The 19,555-nt window shown below is 49.8% G+C and overlaps 1 protein-coding gene across 38 annotated transcripts in view; it reads left to right on the top strand.

Annotated features, from left to right (window-relative positions):
- The first annotated feature begins 435 nt into the window (after window positions 1-435).
- The window catches only part of MINK1 (misshapen like kinase 1), a 64,750-nt gene continuing 45,630 nt past the window's right edge, over window positions 436-19,555 (top strand). For 17 of the 38 annotated variants that reach the window (XM_024926123.4, XM_024926124.4, XM_024926125.4 and 14 more), the window contains exon 1: window positions 436-913. In XM_024926123.4, the coding sequence (XP_024781891.2) occupies window positions 857-913 (57 nt within the window). In that variant the 5' untranslated portion in view covers window positions 436-856. The remainder of the gene's footprint in view (window positions 914-19,555) is intronic. The other 21 variants (XM_024926122.5, XM_034941332.4, XM_034941334.4 and 18 more) reach the window with 3 other exon arrangements.

Here is a 19,555-nt window from a genome sequence, read left to right on the forward strand (position 1 = left end):
GAGAGCACCTCGATGCTTCCCCAACCTGCTAGGTGAGGGTGGAAAGGGCATTCCTGAGGCAGCCGGTGCCCCTCCTCTGCCCCCCAACTCCCACGTGGTTTCTCCAGCCAAGTTCTCACGGAGTGGCCCCTCCCTCAGCGGCTCCACTGTTGCCATAGCAATTGGGTGGGTGGACAGCCCGTCCTATCTAGAGGCCACCCAGCCCTCGCGTGGGGAGTTACCATAACAACCCCCTAGTAATAGAGGGGGTTGGGTACCGCCCCCTTCCCCCGCAAATGGAAAGGTGGGTGGCTTGATTGGCAGCTGGGCACACGAAAGAAGGAGGGAAAGGGAAGGAAAGGCGTCAAAGGAGATCTGAGAAGGAAATAAGGGAGAGAAAGGGCAAAAAAAAATAGGGAAAGAAAAGGAAACGCGTGTGCGCACGCGCACCAGCTGGTGGGCGCGCTCCGCGGCCGCCTCGGCCGCCGCCCACTTCTTTCACGCCAGGCTCGCGCGGTCGCTCCGTCCTCGCGCGCGCCTTTCGCCTGCTCGCCTGCGCCTGCGCGCAGGTGTCGGCGCCTAGGGGGAGGGGGCCCCGGCGCGCTCGCGTCACGCTCGCGCTTCCACCCTCCCAGTGCGCGGTCGCTCCGCGCCTGCGCAGGAGAGGCGGTAGGCTCGGGTGGCTGGCTCCGGGGAGATAGCGCCTGTCAGTCGGTGGGTCGGTCCTCGCGCCGGCCCTCCCCCTCCCCGGTCTCCGGGGGAGGCGCGGTGGAGTCCGCCCCCGGGGTTCTCCGATGGGGGAGAAGCGGCGACGGCGGCAGTGGAGTAACCGAGCCGGAGCGTGAGCGGCCCCGGTGCCCCGTTCCCCACGGAGGCCATGGGCGACCCAGCCCCCGCCCGCAGCCTGGACGACATCGACCTGTCCGCCCTGCGGGTGAGCGCGCCGTCCCCCAGCCTCGCCCTGGTTCCTGTCCCCGCCGCAGGGGAGGGAGCGGGGTGGCTGCACGCCTCACGTGCTCCCGGGCGCCCCCTCCACCAGCCTGGGTCCCCTTGGCGACCCGTGCCCCTTTCCCGGACTCCCGCCGCGGCTGGGCCCCCGCCCTCTGCTCCCTTCTCTCTTCACTGGCTGCAGATGCTGGGAGCCAGTTCGGTCCCCACCCTGTGGTGCCCCGCCCCCACACTTCCGTGCCACCCTACCTTTACTCTGGGGTTCGGGACCCACTGGTTCGCCTAAACTTAGCCTCCCCCATCACCTGGAGAACCTTTATTGTGGCTCCTTACCTCCTTTCGGCCCTTTTCCACCTTTGCCCTTACTTCTATCTTCTTCCTTCCCCTCCTCTTCCTCAGCTCCTGGAATTTTGACTTTGCAACTGTCTCGACAGCCTCTCTCTCATCCCTCTTTCTCTGCCTCGCCCACCCTTGAATTGCATCCTTTCCCTGGTCGGAATTTCAGCTACCCCACCCCTCGTACCGTCACCCTCAATCCCACGTTCAGTTTTCCCTATCCCTTCTCTCCTGTTTCAAGTGCAGCAGTTCAGAACCAGGCATTTCCGGTCTCAGGGTCCCTGAATATTACATGACCAACTCTGCAGCAGCGTGGGGCTGGGAGCCCTCGGGGAGGAGGGGAGGCATTTCTTCTCTTTGGAAACTGTAGCACGGGCTGGGAAGAGGATGTTTACACACACACACACGCGCACACACGACACATGCTACATGTGGTCAGGCTGAAGGTTTGGAAAGGCAGTGGGTGTTTATGTTAGCTAAAGGCTGGAAGCAATGGAGACCTCTCAAGGTAGGGGCTAATAAGGAAAGGGGTTGAGAGGAAGCAAATGCTGCAGGAATTTCTTGGAAATACCCGTTCATTGTCCCTTGTGGGGCACTTACACACTCTGGTGGAAGAGCTTTCTGTAGCATTTATGTTTTTCTTCGGCAGGGAGCTTTGGCTTAAGGGGCAACTTAGTGATTTCAAGGTGAACACTCCAGACTATCAGCCAGGTGGTGTTTTGATCCTGTGCCCTTCCAGCGCTCTCACCAGGCCAAGGTGTGGGGAGAGCAGGACTTCCCATCTCTAGGTTCGCTTCTGTGGAGGCCCCTGCTCAGACTGTCTTCTGGCTTTTGAGTCAGCCAGGGAACATGGCCAGTAGTGGGAAAAGGCGGTCAGCCACACAGGTGCCCCGGATATGGCTGGAGGGGAGAGGGGAATTGAAGAGAGCAGAGTCATGTTGTTAATTGGGTTTCTCTAGGTGACACAGTTTTTTTTCTTCCCATTTTCAGGTCATAATTTGTTTGGTGCAATGTTGGGCTATGAGACCTGACTTGCTGGAGATAACGTGATACATTTCTGGGGAGAGGGACTGAACGCTGAATTTCTCCGTGTGCGCAGGCACATGCGTGTGTGTGTTGATGAGGAGAGGGTCTGAAGGCTTTAGGAGGGAGATTCTTAAGGTCAGCTTGGCCAGGGTTTAAACTGGGATGCCCAAGTCAGTTGGGATATAAGATGGAAATCCAGATTCTGAGTAAAAGTCCCTTAATGTGCTCCATTCTGGGATGAACTTCCACCTTTCCTTCCTACCTTGGTTATTGATTAACTGGCTACAGGTTCCTGTGGCTGGGGTGACTAAAATACAATAAAAAATGGGTGGGTCGGGCCGGGCGAGGTGCTCACACCTGTAATCCCAGGACTTTGGGAGGCCGAGGTGGGGCGTCACCTGAGGTCAGGAGTTCGGGACCAGCCTGGCCAACACTGTGAAACCCCATCCTTACTAAAAATACAAAAATTAGCCACACGTGGTGGCACACACCTGTGATCCCAGCTACTCAGGAGGCTGAGGCAGGAGAACTGCTTGAACCAGGGAGGTGGAGGTTGCAGTGAGCCAAGATTGCACCACTGCACTCCAGCTTGGGCGACAAAGCGAGACCTTGTCTTAAAAAAAACAAAACAAAACAAAAAAACGGGGCGGGTCCAAACCACAACCTTTGCTTTGAACCTTGTGGGACTCTGCTTGGGTTTCTCTTTTAGCCTCTTTTGGTAGTTTGGCCTGGACCCTCAACCTGGGATTTCCAGCAATTCCACAAATACCCTCTGACCTTAGATGTGGTATTTCCCTTCTGGACTTCTCGGCTTGAAGCAATGTTAGCCTTCCTCAGTTGCCTCCAGCCTTACTCTCCTCTCCCCTCAGGAGACCTGGTGACCTGCTCCCAGTGCTTCTGTCTGGCCTGCCTTATGCTGCTTAAGAAAGCATTCTGCTTCCCCCTTTCCACCCTAAAATGCAAGGGCTTGAGGGAGGGCTGTACCTCCTTTGACATGGGGCTAGCCAGGGCCTACCTTCTCCCTGCTGCAGACCTTTTCTCAGTGCCTGTACCCCTGACTCCACCTCAGAGAGCTGTGGCACTGTCAAGCAGCTAGTGTGGTCATCTCTTGTGCTATTCCTGTCTGTTTTCCAGTGAGAAATGGTGTCTCCCTTTACTACACCATCTTGTGTTGGGGGCTGGGGAGAGGGATGGGAGAGGAACATATTCAGTATTTATTTGCTGGCCTTAGGGAGCCCAAGGTGTATTTCTCCTCTTGTTTCAAGATAAGGCTTGGTTTTCAGCTGGTGATGAGAGTAATCGTCTGATATTAGGGAAGATTGAATTGCATTAATCTCTTAGCCATGTGTGGGGAGGCCAGATGGACCTGCTACTTTGTAGCCACAGCCACACTTGACCTCTTTGAGGTTCCTTTTCTCCACCAGCCTGGCTGCAGCGTGGTGAGGAAAAGCATGTGGTTTGAAGTTGCAGCCCTGAGTTCAAGTCCTAGCTTCTTCCCTTACAATGTAACCCTGGCCCTGCTCCCCTTACTGCAGATTCTGCCAAGAGCCTTACCCTCTCTAAGCTTCATTCAGTCCTGTATCGTGGGCATGGTAATAGTACTGAATGCAGAGTTGCTGAGGATTAAATGCACGTTAAGTACATAGTACAGTTCCCAGCACACAGTGATCATATATGTGATAGCCCTTTTTGCAGTTATTTTTATCAAATGGCAATCAGAGAAGCCTTCCAGGACAACTTTATCTAAAATAGCACTCCCTCCTCTGCTTTATTTTTATACAAAATTTTATATAGCATTCCCTTAGTCTGCTTTATCCTTCCTCATAGTATTTATCACCAGCTGACATATATATTCCTGTCAGCCCCACTAAAATGTCAGTTCAGTGGCCGGGTGTGGTAGCTCATGACTGTAATCCCAGCACTTTGGGAGGCTGAGGCAGATGGATCACCTGAGAGGTCAGAAGTTCGAGAACAGCCTGGCCAACATGGTAAAACCCCATCTCTACTGAAAAAAAAATACAAAAAAATTAGCCAGGCATGGTGGCGCACACCTGTAATCCCAGTTACTCGGGAGGCTGAGGCAGGAGAATCGCTTGAACCTTGGAGGTGGAGGCTGCAGTGAGCCAAGATTGCACCACTGCACTCCAGCTTGGGCGACAAAGCCAGACTCTGTTTCAAACAACAACAACAACTACAACAAACAGTTCGGTGAAAGCTAAGATTTTGGCTGTTTTGTTCATTTTTGTATCCCCAGTGCCTGTAAGCATGTTTTGCACATAATGGGGGCTCAAACGTTTGTTGCAGAAGTGCCTCTTACAACACGTGAAAGCGCAGTGCAGTGCTTGCTTAGAGAAAGTATTCAATAAACCCCAGGCTTCTTAGGCTTCATTTTGCCCCTCTTTTATTTATGCACAATTAAGAATATATTTTTTCTGGGATGTTTTTAGAATCAGACCTTGTCTGGGGTAAACAGTTCTGGAAGCCTCCAGCTGAGCGATGCCCTTGAAGTAAAGTTAGGATCATCCAAGAGAAAATGTGGGCCTCTGTGTCTAAGCTTGGTTATATTCCAGGAGAACCTTCTGACTTGGAACTCTTGGCTTCTCACAAAGGATAAATATCAGCGGAAGTGGATGGGACAAGGAGGGGGCAGGCCCCGGCCTGACCTCTTTCCTTTTGCATTGCTCCTTTTGGTTGACCCACTTCGTAAATCAAACAGCTTCTTTTTACCGTCCAGCTCGAAGTTTGACTGCAGTGTCCTTGAAACTGTGGAGCTATGCTTAGCGTCGCTGGATTGAAATCGTAGCATGGAGCACATTCAAGAAGGACTTGTTGCTCGGTGGTAGCTGCTGACAGAGATGTTCTTTTTCAAATGATTTTGTGTTGTTGTGTCTGTTCTTTGGATAAGTGTCTTCGCCTTCCTCCTCTCTTCATGCGGCTGTGGAGCCAGCACCACTCGGAAAGCTGGCAGTTCTGGGCATGTATTTCTAGGCTGCTGAGCAACGTGGGACTGCCTCTGTGTTCTGATGTGCTAGCTGTCCAAATGTTGATGACAGATGCCTTAGGCAGGAGAATGGGAAGAGTGACCTCCTGCTGCAGAAGTAAGGACATTCAATAGTGACTTTTTTTCCCTGGAAAATTGCAAAAGGGGAATGGGGCTGTTTGGAGAGCTCGAGGCATTTAGAGTGAAGTGAAATGCTGCTTTGGCAAAATGACCAATGGAAGATTACTGAGAACTTGGCTGAAACTAGGTGATCAGTCATTCCCCAAACAGAGGGAGAGACATCCCCACCCTTTATGCTATGGGATAGGACAGTTTGCCATAGTCCTTAGGGATATACACAGCGGGGAGGTTTTGACAGTTAAGATAACAGTAAGGTCAGCAAGAGAGCCAGCTGGCCCACCCCCTCACTCTTGCCCCAGGAGCTCAATTAAAACTGTGCTGGGTAGAATCCTGACTTCACATCTGGCCTCCATTCCTTTCCGCATTGAACTGTGTGCCTAAGACAGGGTAACACACACAACTTGCACATGTAAACCATCTTTGTTTGTCATTTAGGGGACATGATGGCAGGAAGTGTGCAGCCGCTTTTGATAAGCTTGTATTCTGGTGGAGGTCTGTAGATAAGGCATGCAGTAACCTCTCAACCCAGAAACATAAAGCAATTCTGGACTGGAGAACATCTCCAGAAGCCTGTGAGAGTCTGCTTGTCTAATATTTCTGTCTCCAGACAAAGTTGAATCAGAGAAAGTTATCAATAATCCCCTGTCCTGCACCAGTCAGTTGCCAAGCATTGGCAGTCTACTGTATTGAGAATCAGGTTCCAGATTCTATGGAAAGGATGTAATATAGTACTCAGTCCTCTACTAAGCTATTTAACCAGATCTCTGGGGACATCCACCCAAGCAAAGCAATGCCTTTCCAAGCCTAGACTCTTTTTTTTTTTTTTTTTTTTTTTGAGACGCAGTCTCGCACTGTCGCCCAGGCTGGAGTGCAGTGGCGCGATCTTGGCTCACTGCAAGCTCCACCTCCCAGGTTCACGCCATTCTCCTGCTTCAGCCTCCCGAGTAGCTGGGACTATAGGCGCCCGCCACAATGCCTGGCTAATTTTTTATATTTTTAGTAGAGACGGGGTTTCACCGTGTTAGCCAGGATGGTCTTGATCTCCTGACCTTGTAATCTGCCCGCCTCAGCCTCCCAAAGTGCTGGGATTACAGGCGCGAGCCACCGTGCCCAGCCTAGACTCTTTTTCTTAACTGTTACTGTTTTCCTCAATATCCTGCAACCTTCAAGGTTGGGACATTTTTGTTAAACCTGATTTCCATGAATTACACTCATTTTCTGTGGTCAGTGGGCAGTCATCTTGAAACCTGGTCTTCAGCCCCACTCCCTTCGACACCTACTTTTTACTACTATCTGTCTCAGTCTTCTCTTTCCTGGATTGAAGACAGAACAAAAGTGATCAGGTTAATAAGTCAACTCTCAAAGCATTTCTTGAATTCACACAGAGTATAGTAAGATACAAAAACGTGACTTGGTAGAAGACTTGGATCCTGTCCACAGCTCACGGCCATTTGCTCTCTCCAGTTCTTTTGCCATTCTCCTCCGAACCAACCAGTCCTTGACTTGAGACTGGGCTTCTCTTATCTATAGGAAGCTCTTCTAGGGGGTAATGGAAAAAGGGTTTTGAGGCTCTTTGTTCTTACTAAGGGCGGGAATAGTAAAGGGAGGAGAGAAAAGAGGGATGGAATTGTAGTGACCCAAGAGAGCCCCTGGAGATTTTGTCCAGTGGCTAGACAGCCTGAGGTTGTACGTGCTACGTGTGGGTAGGATTTTGTGTTCTGTTTGAGGAAAGATCTAGAACTAGGCACAGAGGACACAGTGGTGATACAGTCTAGTAGTAGGGAGAGACATTAATCAAGTATTTATTAATGTGTGTGTGTGTGTGTGTGTGTGATTGCAAGCCATGATAAGGACTGTAGTGAAAACTTTAACATGCCGTGGGCACATATAACAAGAGTCGTTTTGAGCATATGTTCTCAGGATCTCCTGAGGGCTGTGTCATGGAAAAAAATTGCTTTTACGAGACAAAACTTTTATAAGACAAAAATATCTAGTTGATTGAGAGAGACGTAAATCATGTCAGAAAGCTAAACTGGCATTGCTGCAGAAAGATGAGATAGAGTTGAACCAGCAGGTAGAGTTTGGTGATGGCGAGAATTGGGAGACTCTGGAATGGGGCCATTCTTATAGTGAAGCATTTGGTCAACAATTGAGGGCAAGAAGCCTGAGGATGGGGTGGAAACTCCAGGCTTAATTCCAAAAGGATTTCTTCTGAATCTTCCTGTGGGAGGGGAAAAAATGGTTTATTTGTTTGTCTCAAAATTAAGAGCATGTATATGGAAAGAGCTTATGACTCATATAATCCTCATTTTTACTTACTGGGGGAGGGACTCTGGGTCCTGGGTCTGTAGACTTAGATGTGGCTCCTCAGAATGGGGTGTATGAGAGAGGAGGGTGTATCCCTAGATGTTATTAGCCTAAGGGGTGCCTGGGGTTTGGAAGGTAGGTAAGTCTCACGGAAATAAGAACAAGTAGGCCCAGCCCTCAGCTTAGCTGCATGGTCTGTGGGAAGTGGGATTCTTTCTAACATTGGATAGATAGTGTATATAAATAGACAAGACTCTCCATTTACATTGTATACAAGTAAAGGATGAGTGGGGTGTGGAGGGGGAGTGTTACTGATTTTGCGTGTTTGAAAGGAAACAGGGTTGGGGAAGCCACAAGTCTTGGGCTTCCTGGAGGAGCCAGGCTCTGGGACCAGCTTGAATGTCGGGAGGATGGCAGCGTGGAAGACGATGAGGTGGGCTGTGAGGAGAGTTTGGTGGCACGGCCTGTGGGAGGAGCCTGGGTGGCTGGAGAGAGATGAATGGAGGAAATGGGGACGAGCTGCCTAAGAAATGTGGTGATAGTTGGCGAGGGAGGAGACAGGAAGACCTTTGACAGAGGAGATAGCTGGGACCTCAGGTTCATCCACAGCAGGTAAATTCCAGAGCCACAGGGGACAGGCGATGTGGGGAGTGTCTGTGGTCACAACTGGGAGCCCCAGCACTTAGAGCCTGTGACTCAGTATGTACACGTAGCACCAAATGCTTTTTGGTTCTGTCTTGGGCATCTCCGCATTGGCACTTCCGCCAGTGGTTTCTTCCATTGCCTTTGGGATGAGCAGGCCTCCTGAAAGCAGGCCTGATATTCTCTGGTCTTCTGACAAAGAATGGGAAATTTCTCACACCGTCTTGTTCCAGGAACCACCTGGGGATGGGATTTGAAGGGCTTAGGTTGCCGAATTGCTCCTAGAACCACAGGCGCTTAGAGGAGTTTTCTATGAACAGCGGTCCTGGCAGGGACAGACTGAGGATCGGTAGGGCTGAATGAAGACAATCCCACCTCCTTCAAGAGCCACCTCAACTTATGTTTTTTTCCCACAAAGCCCCCCCCGATTTTGCCAGCCTTTACTGATCACATCATCCACTTTCTCACAGACCTTACAATTTAGCATTGGCTTATATATTGCCTTATATTGAATAATGTTTTATGGTCTTGTTTTTCCTACCACTTCCTTATGTGTAGGGACCGTGATCCATATTTCCTCTTGATCCCTGTAAAGATGCTGAGCACACAGTAGGGGTTCAGAAATTACTTGGTAAGAGACATGGATCTAAGTATGTCTGTGACTGGACCTTTCCTACTAGATTCAATCCACAGTTAGTACAGGGTGCCCAGTATATGCTGGGCACGGTGGGATACAAAGCAGTACAGGTGCTGACTCTGGTTCTCAGCCAGGGCACCGCTGGCCTCCAGGGGGTGTTCGGAAATGCTGAGGAGGGAGGATTAACTGTCTTGGGAGCACCGGGCACGGTGGCTCACGCCTGTAATCCCAGCACTTTGGGAGGCCGAGGCGGGCGGATCACGAGGTCAGGAGATCGAGACCATCCTGGCTAACACGGTGAAACCCCGTCTCTACTAAAAATACAAAAAAAATTAGCCGGACGCGGTGGCGGGCGCCTGTAGTCCCAGCTACTTGGGAGGCTGAGGCAGGAGAATGGCGTGAACCCAGGAGGCGGAGCTTGTAGTGAGCCTAGATCGCGCCACTGCACTCCAGCCTGGGCGACAGAGCGAGACTCCGTCCAAAAAAACAAAAAAAACTGCCTTGGGAGCACTAACGGCATTTAGCACATGGGGATTGGGGATGTTAACCATCTGGCAGTGTCTGGGACAGTGCATCGAAGAACTGTTTTTCCACCCATATTGCCACTGGTACCTCTCATGAACTTGTTATGGACATGGGAGAGACCCGGGGAGGGACTGGACAGGTTTCTTCCATGAAGTAGGAAGTAGTTCCTAAGTCCCTTGTGTACTTCTTTCCAGGTAGAGAGAGGAATGTGGGCTCTAAATTACCCTTGCGCATGGCACATATCTAGCAGCTTTTGTCTGCTAGCATACCTCTGGAGGTAAAATAGGTAGGCTCCCAGCCAGACTGTAAGGAAGATTTTCATGTTCTCTTTTCACCACCCACCCACTCTTTCTTTCAAGGCACATTTTTAAGAAAGTGGCTGAAGCTTGCAATACCTAAGTATTTAGTTCTAAGTGACTCAGGAAAGAGTCTTCAAGAAAACAGTTGGACAGAGTGCCCCAAAGCCTAAGCAGCGTGAGGCAAAGATAGGCAGGTGCATGTGGCGTCTTAGAGAGGGGCCAGCACATCGTCTCTTCTCTGGGGTCTCTTCATCCTACACTTGTCTTTTTGAAGACAGAGGTGTGGTGGATGAATGTCATTACTTACATCTGGGGGAGTGACCAGAGACAGTAGAAGACACCTTGCCCTAGTGTATCCTTTCAGGGTGGACCAGTGGCTGGGAAGCAGCACAGCTGAGCGGGATGAGCTGGAGCTGTGCAGAGCTGCCTTCCACGGCTCGCTGTTTCCCAGTCCCAGTCAAGAGAGCAGAACTTGGTAGGCTCCTGGCCTTGGGTAGCTAAGGTTTGGAGGAGGTGGAGAGAGTCCGCCTAACCTTAACAAGGTCATTCCTCACAGTGGAAACTACCTGAGCCCCACGTGTCGAAGCAGGGTAGGGGGAACAGGCAGGATGTGGATCAGAAGTTGGTTTGGGCTGGGCGCAGTGGCTCATGCCTGTAATCCCAGCACTTTGGGAGGCTGAGGCAGGCAGATTACTTGAGGTCAGGAGTTCGAGACCAGCCTGGCCAACATAGTGAAACCCTGTCTCTACTAAAAATACAAAAAATTAGCCAGGCATGGTGGGAGGCACCTGTAATCCCAGCTACTGGGGAGGGTGAGGCAGGAGAATCGCTTGAACTCAGGAGGCGGAGGTTGCAGTGAGCCGAGATTGCGTCACTGCACTCCAGCCTGGGCGACAGAACGAGACTCCGTCACAAAAAACAAAGAAAAAGAAAAAGAAAAAAAAGGAAGTTGGTTGGTTCTAGTAAGTCCTTTTTCTGTCTGTCTTCTGTTTGGAACAAAGATTGCTGTGATAAAGTCATTTATATTATGATGCAGATTCATTTCAGAAGGGGGTGTTTGGGGTTGGAATAAGAACCGTAATGAACACTTACTGTGCAGTAGGTTCTTTCCTTCTGTAATCTCATTGTCCCTCACAAGAACCCTTTGAGGTGGACAATATTATCCTCATTTGCAAGATGAAGAAACCAAAGCTTACAGAAATTAACTTGGAAGTTAAGTAACTTGCCTGAGGTTGGACAGCCAGTAAGCAGCAGAGCCCACATTCAGACTCAAGTCTGACTCCAAAACCTGGGCTGCCATGCTGTTGGAGGGAGACCTGCTCCCACGTGGCGGTGGGTATTTGGGGGTGGGCACTGAGGGGAGGACAGGAGGGCAGTGTGTAGCTGGCACTCTAGACTACATGCAACTGGTATTGTTTTCTGCCTGTTTTTTGGTTTGTTTTTGCTTTTTTTGAGATGAACTCTTGCTCTGTTGCCCAGGCTGGAGTACAGTGGTGCGATCTAGGCTCACTGCAACCTCCACCTCCCAGGTTCAAGATCCTCCTGTCTCAGCCTCCCGAGTAGCTGGGATTACAGGTGCGCACCACCACACCTGGCTAATTTTTGTATTTTTAGTAGAGACAGGGTTTCACCATGTTGGTCAGGCTGGTCTTGAACTCTTGACCTCAGGTGATCCACCCACCTCGGCCTCCCAAAGTGCTGGGATTACAAATGTGAGCCACCGTGCCCGGCCTGCCTGTTTTAATTGTAAATGTGTGATATTTCTGTGACTTATGGTAAACAGGCTTTGTGGGCTTACTGAGGACTAAAACATCATCCATAACGTTTCTTGGTAAAGTTTTTGGAGACTTTTGGAATATGGCCTGTTTCATGGGCTGGAGACAGTCTGTGTGAGAGATAGTTACTGCCCTCCAGGAGCACTTGGCCTCTAGATCTGTGTCTTAATAGAGGACACCTTTTATTCGTATACCTGGGTCTTTTTGAGGTGGGGAGAGTGAGTGACCTCAGCCTGAGCTGAACAGGTGGTGGGTTGGCACTGGGGAGCACATGTTGGGAATACAGAGCTCCACGGGGCTCGTACCCAGAACTAATAGAGATTTCTAAATGTAGGGCCGCTGGGTAGATCACTGTGTTGATGAAGAGGACATGCAGAAGACTTCAGAATATTTGGTCTGCAGGAAAGATAGTTGAATAATTCAAAAGAAAGCCTCTTCAGAGGGAGGAGAGGAAGGCTGTCTCATTTCCCCCCACCCTTTAAAAATGTGTTGTTGTTGTTTTTTAATGTGATTAAGTATATGTAAGACTTACCATTATAACCATTTTTCAGCGTACACTTCTGTGGCATTAAGTGCATTCACATTGTTGTGCAACTGTAACCACTATCCATCTCCAGAACTTCTTCATCCTCCCCAAATGAAGCTCTGTACCCATTAAACACTGACTCTCTGAACCCTCCACCTTCCAGCCCCTGGCAACCACCATGCTGCATCTCATCGTCTTTTGTGTGTGCAGAGTTGAGCAGAGGGTCTGACCAAGCAGATGTTTAATATTTGTTGAGTCCGCCTAGGTGCATGTCTCAGAAGTCCATGTATCATCAGCCAACCCAGAACACAACCCCCCTCCCAGCTCTAATGCAAGATGACAGGCTTCTGAAAGGGATTTTAAATGAAATGGCTGTCTGGAATCACAAGAGGATTGGGCAGCAGCAAGAGAAGTTAAGGGTTTCTGTTCCGTATTCAGTTCCTTTTGCCACCCCCCAGCCATGACTTGCGTTCTGGTTCTGCTATGCTCATGTTCGTCATCTTGCTTGTTTTCAGCCGCTTACTTCATCTCATCCTGGGGGTCTGATGGGTAGGTGCTAGAGGAAGTTGGAAATAAGGTCGTTTAGGGGATGAAGATCATAGAATGTAACAGCATTTCTGTATTAGTATGTGAGGGGTACATGTGTTAAAGGGCGGTCAACCCTCCTGGACCTCCAGGCCTCGACAGTTGAGAGCCAGCTCAGGCTCTGTATTCCTCTAGTGTTCATACTCCTGGACAGACCCAAAGCATGACCTGGAATTGAGTTGGATTTTTTTTTTTTTTTTTTTTTGAGAGAGAGTCTTGCTCTGTCACCCAGGCTGGAGTGCGGTGGCACAGTCTTGGCTCAACTGCAGCCTCCACCCCTGGGTTCAAGCGATTCTCCTGCCTCAGCCTCCCAAGCATAATAGCTGGGACTACAGGCATGCATCACCACGCCCAGCTAATTTTTGTATTTTTAGTAGAGATGGAGGTTTTACTGTGGTGGCCAGGCTGGTCTCAAACTCCTGACCTCAAGTGATCCACCTGCCTCGGCCTCCCAAAGTGCTGGGATTGCAGGCGTGAGCCACCGCATGTGGCTGAGTTGGATATTTTAGAACACAGATGAATGCAATGGCCTCCCTGGCCTCCTCACTTTCCCTCATCCTTGCTATTTACAGTTTCTCATTGACCTTCATGGGGAAGGAGGAAAAAGGGAGGGAGTGACACACTTATTCTCCAGGTGGCCCAGGAAGAGAGGAGGGCAGGAGAGCCCCCTGTCTTAGAGGTCAAAATACAGGCCTCTAGCTGGTAGGCTGGGGTGGTATCTTAGGGTACACTGTTGTGGGCTGTGCCCTTACATTACCAGGCAGAAGCCTGCAGTGCAAAAGACCTCTGCGTTTCCTCACAATAGTGTCAGATTGCAAGGATCAAGGGAAGACTCAAGGACTCATGAGGTCTTTTTTCTCTGTCTCCTTGTACAACCTTAGAGGAAGCTGCATGTATTTGATGACACCTTCCAGGAACTGCCCAATATCGAATGGCCCTTCTCACCACAATTCCTCTTACTGCAGTCTAAAGCGTACTTTTTTCTTAGGCTGAGCCAGGTCTGAATGGCAGTCAGTTGTTTTCCTTGGACTGAGTCTCAGTCTACCCCACCCTAATGTTCAAAGTTTGAATGAAGGAATGTTCCAATTGATGACTCCTAGAGACACTAACATCCTTAGGTGTTATCCTACAGTCTGCCTGGATGTTGTTCCCATCACCATCGCCAATACAAGTAATAAGTGATTGAAGTGTTTGTGTTTAAAGCAGAGCCTCTATGGGCCATCTTATTATGACTTTTTTTGAGACAGGGTCGTGCTCTGTTGACCAGGCTGGAGTGCAGTGGCATGATCATAACTCGCTGTAGCCTTGAACTCCTGGCCTCAAGTGATCCTCCCACCTCTGCCCCCCGAAGTGCTAGGATGACAAGTGTGAGCCACAAGCTCGGCCCCATCTTACATTTCAGAAGGTGCCAGCAGTCGGCCAAGGCCTCAGAGCTAGTGAGAGCTGACTTCCCATACTCATGCCTCATGACTCTGCCGCATTGCCCAGTCCCCACCAGAAACAGAGATCTCGTGTGAGATTGGTCAGTGTGGAGTCCAAAGTGTAGTCTTTGCAGCTTAGTTGTGTTTCACAAGTTAACAATGAACATACCTGCTACTGCCCGGATCTCCTGTCCTGGCCTCATAACCTCCTCAGGTGGCCCAAATTGCCCATCTCTAAAGAGCTGTCAGTGGGAGGCCTGCTAACACAACGGGCTGTTTGACTTTGCCTTTGAGGCAATGTGATCCATGGAGTGAACATGGCATGAGGAGCCGGGTGACCTGGTTCTAGTTTTGGTTCCAGTTCATTCATTCATTCATTCATTCATTCATTCAGATGGAGTCTCGCTCAGGCTGGAGTGCAGTGGCGCAGTCTCGGCTCACTGCATCCTCTGCCTCCTCGGTTCAATCAATTCTCCTGCCTCAGCCTCTAGCGTAGCTGAGATTACAGGCTCCTACCACCACGCCTGACTAGGTGAGCTGATGCTGGTTTGAATCCAAGTCTGTCTCCAAAGCCTATGCAGTTGCAGGGAGTGTTTCCCGAGGACTGTAGGATGATAGGATTCCCTAAGATCCCTTCAGGCCCAGGAGTCCTTATTTCTTCCTAAAAATTTTTGAGTGCCTACTATGAGACAGAGCCAGCCCCCTGTCATAGAGGTCAAAATATGCTTTATTTGTTCTCACACTGACTTAAACATATGAATATATTAAATGTGTAATTTACAGTGTTCTATATATAAGGAAAAGTGCATGTATGAGGTGGTGACTGTGTGTTAAGCTGGGAGGAGCTGACAGAAACGGGGGGTGCCAGTGGCCAGGGCGGGTGGTGTCTCAGAGCTGGTCTCGGAAACATCAGTTCCTACTGTGTAGAGAGATCTCAGGTTGGGCGCAGTGTTGGAGTGTGGGCATGGAGCCCAGCATCCATGGGAAGGACACAAAAAATAAAGGGAAGTTTCAGAAAAAGGTCTGGGCCCAGTACAGTGGCTCATGCTTGTACTCCCAGCACTTTGGGAGGCAGAGGTGGGTGGAGTGCTTGAGCTCAGTAGCTTGAGACCAGCCTGGGCAACATAGAGACCTCATCTCTGTTTAAAAGGAGAGAGAGGGGGGAGAGAGAGGAAGAAGGAGGGAGGGAGGACGGGAGGGACTCTGAAGGACTATTTGATTTGAAATATGACCTTCAGAATATGTACACTCCAGAGACGGTTTCCTGAGTCTGCTAGTGCTGAGGAGGAAGAGCAGTCAGAACCAAGTGGGGATTGACTTGTGAAGACAGGGAATTGTTCCTTAGGGACAGAGAGGGACCTGGAATGGAGGACCTTCCCCATCGCTCCCTGCAACTGCACAGACCTTGGAGACAAACTTGATTCAAACACCAGTTCTGTCACTTACTACGTGTTCTTTGGCAAGTAACTCATACCCCTATGCCTCAGTGTTTGGGGGTATTTTTTGAGACGCAGTCTCACTCTATCGCCCAGGCTGGAGTGCAGTGGCGTGATCTCGGCTCACTGCAAACTCCGCTTGCCAGGTTCATGCCATTCTCCTGCCTCAGCCTCCCAAGTAGCTGGGACTACAGGCACCTGCCACCACACCTGGCTAATTTTCTGTATTTTTAGTAGAGACGGGGTTTCACCGTGTTAGCCAGGATGGTCTCGATCTCCTGACCTTGTGATCCGCCTGCCTCGGCCTCCCAAAGTGCTGGGATTACAGGCGTGAGCCACCGCGCCTGGCCTCATTTTTGTATTTTTTAGTAGAGATGGGGTTTTGCCATGTTGCCTAGGCTTGTCTTGAGCTCCTGACCTCAGGTGATCCGTCCGCCTCAGCCTCCCAAAGTGCTGGGATTACAGGCCTAAGCCACCGCGAACGTGGCCCCTGTGCCTCAGTTTTGTCCTTTGTAAAATGAAGGTAACAAGACTCACCTAATAGGGATGTTGAGAGGATTAAATAAAAGTGATGTAAAGTGCTTAGTCTGGTAAATGCTCATTAGACAGGTGGTAGCTGCCCGACATCTCTTATTGCACAAAGTTCCCAGAAAGCATGTCTCCTGGGGTTCTTTAACATTCCTCTCCCCCTGACTTAGTATTTTGTTTAAGAAAGAGAAAACCACCCAGTCTATTGATTTTAAGGTAAATGGCTGAGAGTGAGTCAGTGAGCCCCAGGTGTAGACCTGGAATTCTGTGGGCTTGGCTCCCCTTTCCCAGTCCTAGAGCCTCCTACCATCTCCTGAAAGTCTTCCAGCGTCACTGCAAGGAAGAGTAACTTCAAAATCTTCTATCTGAACACGAAACTCCTGTTTGTCCTGACTCAGGAATTCCGGCAATCACTGGGCAGTCACTCTGGCCCTGCATGCTGTTTTCTGTAAAAGCTCTGGACCCACCCAGAGAAAGCATTCAGCCTGAGGGGAAAACCTATGCCTCACCCTTGGGGACACACAGCTTTGTTGGGATGTGAGAGACAAGACATTCGCACAGAAATGTATAAAGAGCTTTATTGAAAGGCACAGATTGAAGGCTGGGCGGCTCAGGATGCTGGGCTCCTTACTCTGCCTTGCCTGGAGATTTGAGATTCCTGCCTTGAGCCTTTGTGTGCTCCCCACCCCTGCTCCTCCCTTGGTTAACTCTTGCCTGTCCCTGTGGTCTCAGCGTGTTTTGTTTGTTTGAGATGGAGTTTTGCTCTTGTTGCCCAGGCTGGAGTGCAATGGTGCGATCTTGGCTCATCGCAACCTCCATCTCCTGGTTTAAGCAATTCTCCTGCCTCAGCCTTCCGAGTAGCTGGGATTACAGGCACCCGCCACCATGCCCAGCTAATTTTTTGTATTTTTAGTAGAGATGGGGTTTCTCCATGTTGGTCAGGCTAGTCTCGAACTCCCGGCCTCAGGTGATCCGCCCGCCTCGGCCTCCCAAAGCGCTGGGATTACAGGTATGAGCCACCATGCCCGGGTGGTCTCAGCTTAAATATCACTTCCTTAGCAAGCCTTTCCTGGCTCCCTTCCCATCATGACCTCCCTTTAATCTTTCTTGTCTTCTTTTTTTTGAGACACTGTCTCCCTCTGTCATCCAGGCTGTAGTGCAGTGGCACAAGCGTGGCTCACTGCAGCCTCCTTGAATCGTTCTGATAGCACTCTGTATTTTTTCATCAGAGTCTTTCACAGGTGTTGTGTAATTATGTCTTTAATGTCTGCTTCCTTGATTAGACTGTAAGCTCCATGAAGGAAGAAGGGACCATTTCTGTTTTGTTCAATGCCACGTTGTAGTATCTAGCAATGCCTCTACATAGCTGACACTCAGTGTTTGTTGAATGAATGCATGAGTTGGCTCACCAGGCCATAGATTTGGCATGAAAGGTGTCTGGGAAGGTTTCTTAGGATAAACAGGAGAGACAGGCCTGGTGAAAAGTTGAGTGAACATGTTTGCTCCATCCTGCTGGTCAGGAAGTTCCCCTTCTGTCTCACCTGCGTCTCTTCAGCTGTAATTTATCCTGGGTTGGTCCTTGGTGGGGTCAGAGAATATCTGGTCTCCACCCTTTGGAGAGTAACCCTGTTCTTTCTCAGAGTGTGATTCAGACAGTCCTTCCTCCCCTTCCTGCTGCTCCCCCCCCAACCCTCTACCTGTTCTTCCTCCAGCTGACTCAGCTTCACACCCTCTCCTTCCAGGATCTCTTTTCCTGTCCCCTTGTCCTTCAGAGCTTTCCTTCCTAAGTTTTCTCTCATGGCCTCTCATTGGTCTTCTGGAATTCGAAATCATATGGGTACAGGTCACAAGTTTTCTTGGTCATGAAGCTTCCCTAGTCTCTTCCCTTGGGTTTGTGGACACCTGACTCCCACAGAAGGAGGCTGGCAATAAGATATAATGATCTGTTTGTGCTGCAATTGAAAACCAGCAGCAAGAAGCCTTATTATTATCCAACCCCTCATTACTAGTGTTGTCCTCCTCCGTTAGCTTGGTATCTGCCAGCCTGAACGGGCCTGGCATCTCCTTTCTGCCCCCTCCCACTGCCATGCTGTGCCCTTCCTTGCTCTCTCTGGTGTCTGCTTCCCAGGGACTGGCCCTCCTCCCTGCCCCTGTCAGCCTGCCTCCGAGGCCACAGATCTGGTTTTCCTCCCTTCTGTCTCACCTGCCTTCCTCTCAATTCTACTTTTTATCTTGTTTCTTCTCTCCTGAACCGCCACACTTCACCCTAAATCCCAGTAACGCCAACAGTTTTAGTAAATCACTTTTTGCCACAGTTTTGCCTTGCTTTGTGGGAGCCAGTTTCTTCATAATGACTCTATGCAAATTTGTAGCACTTTATGGATTTTAAAATGTTTCTACATCGGTGAATTCTTGTGAAATGGGGCTGGGTAGATAAGGAAAAGAACCTCCAAGAGGTTAAGTGATTTGCGGATTTGCCTAAATTATACAGAAGAGTCAGAACCAGTGCCCAGGCCTTCTGATTCTTAGTGCAGTAAACACTAAGCACCATCATTCCATTTCACCACACTCCTGTCTTGCTGTTGTCCTCAGCTAAGAAAGCCTACCCCTGAGTTACCCTCTTCCATCTTAGAGCCTTCCTGCTCGCTGTCTGCCCCTCTGCGATGGGGACTTCTTTGGCCCTTCTCACCCAGCCCAGCCTCTGCCCGTTTCCTTCTCCTTTCCACTGCGCTGAGCTCCTTTCTCCTCCAGGAAGCCTTCCCTTCATCTCTCCTGGCCCTGTTGTCTCCCGACCTCTTTGGGCCATTATTAGTGTTCCCGTGTGGTTTTTGCCAACCATGTAGGAATTCCCTGCCTTAAGAAAGTCCACTCTCGGGCCGGGCGTGGTGGCTCACGCCTGTAATCCCAGCACTTTAGGAGGCCAAGGTGGGTGGATCACCTGAGGTCAGGAGTTCAAGACCAGCCTGACCAACAAGGTAAACCCTGTCTCTACTAAAAATACAAAAATTAGCTGGGCGTGGTGGCTTGTGCCTGTAATCCCAACTACTTGGGAGGCTGGGACAGGAGAATCACTTGAATCGGGGAGGCGGAGGATGCGGTGAGCTGAGATCGCTCCACTGCACTCCAGCCTGGGCAACAGAGTGAGACTCTGTCTCAAAAAAAAAAAAAAAAGCTAAGAAAGTCCACTCTCTGGTAAAACATTTACCAAGCATATAAATTATGAGGTGCTGATTCATATGACAAAAAGGAGATTCACTTTTAGTAGCTGCTCTAATGCATTCCACTTAAGTGAATATTCAAGGATTATTTTGGAAGGATGGAGATAATCCAAAACTAGTGTTAGAAACTGCTGCATTAAGGAAGGAGGGAGGTTTTTCTAGATAACTGCTGCATTAAGGAAGGAGGGAGGTTTTTCTTTTATTTCTGTATTCATTCATTCCACAGACAGGTATTGAGGGCAGCCC

Source organism: Pan paniscus, chromosome 19 (assembly GCF_029289425.2).
Source record: "Pan paniscus chromosome 19, NHGRI_mPanPan1-v2.0_pri, whole genome shotgun sequence".
NCBI classification, from domain to species: Eukaryota; Metazoa; Chordata; class Mammalia; order Primates; family Hominidae; genus Pan; species Pan paniscus.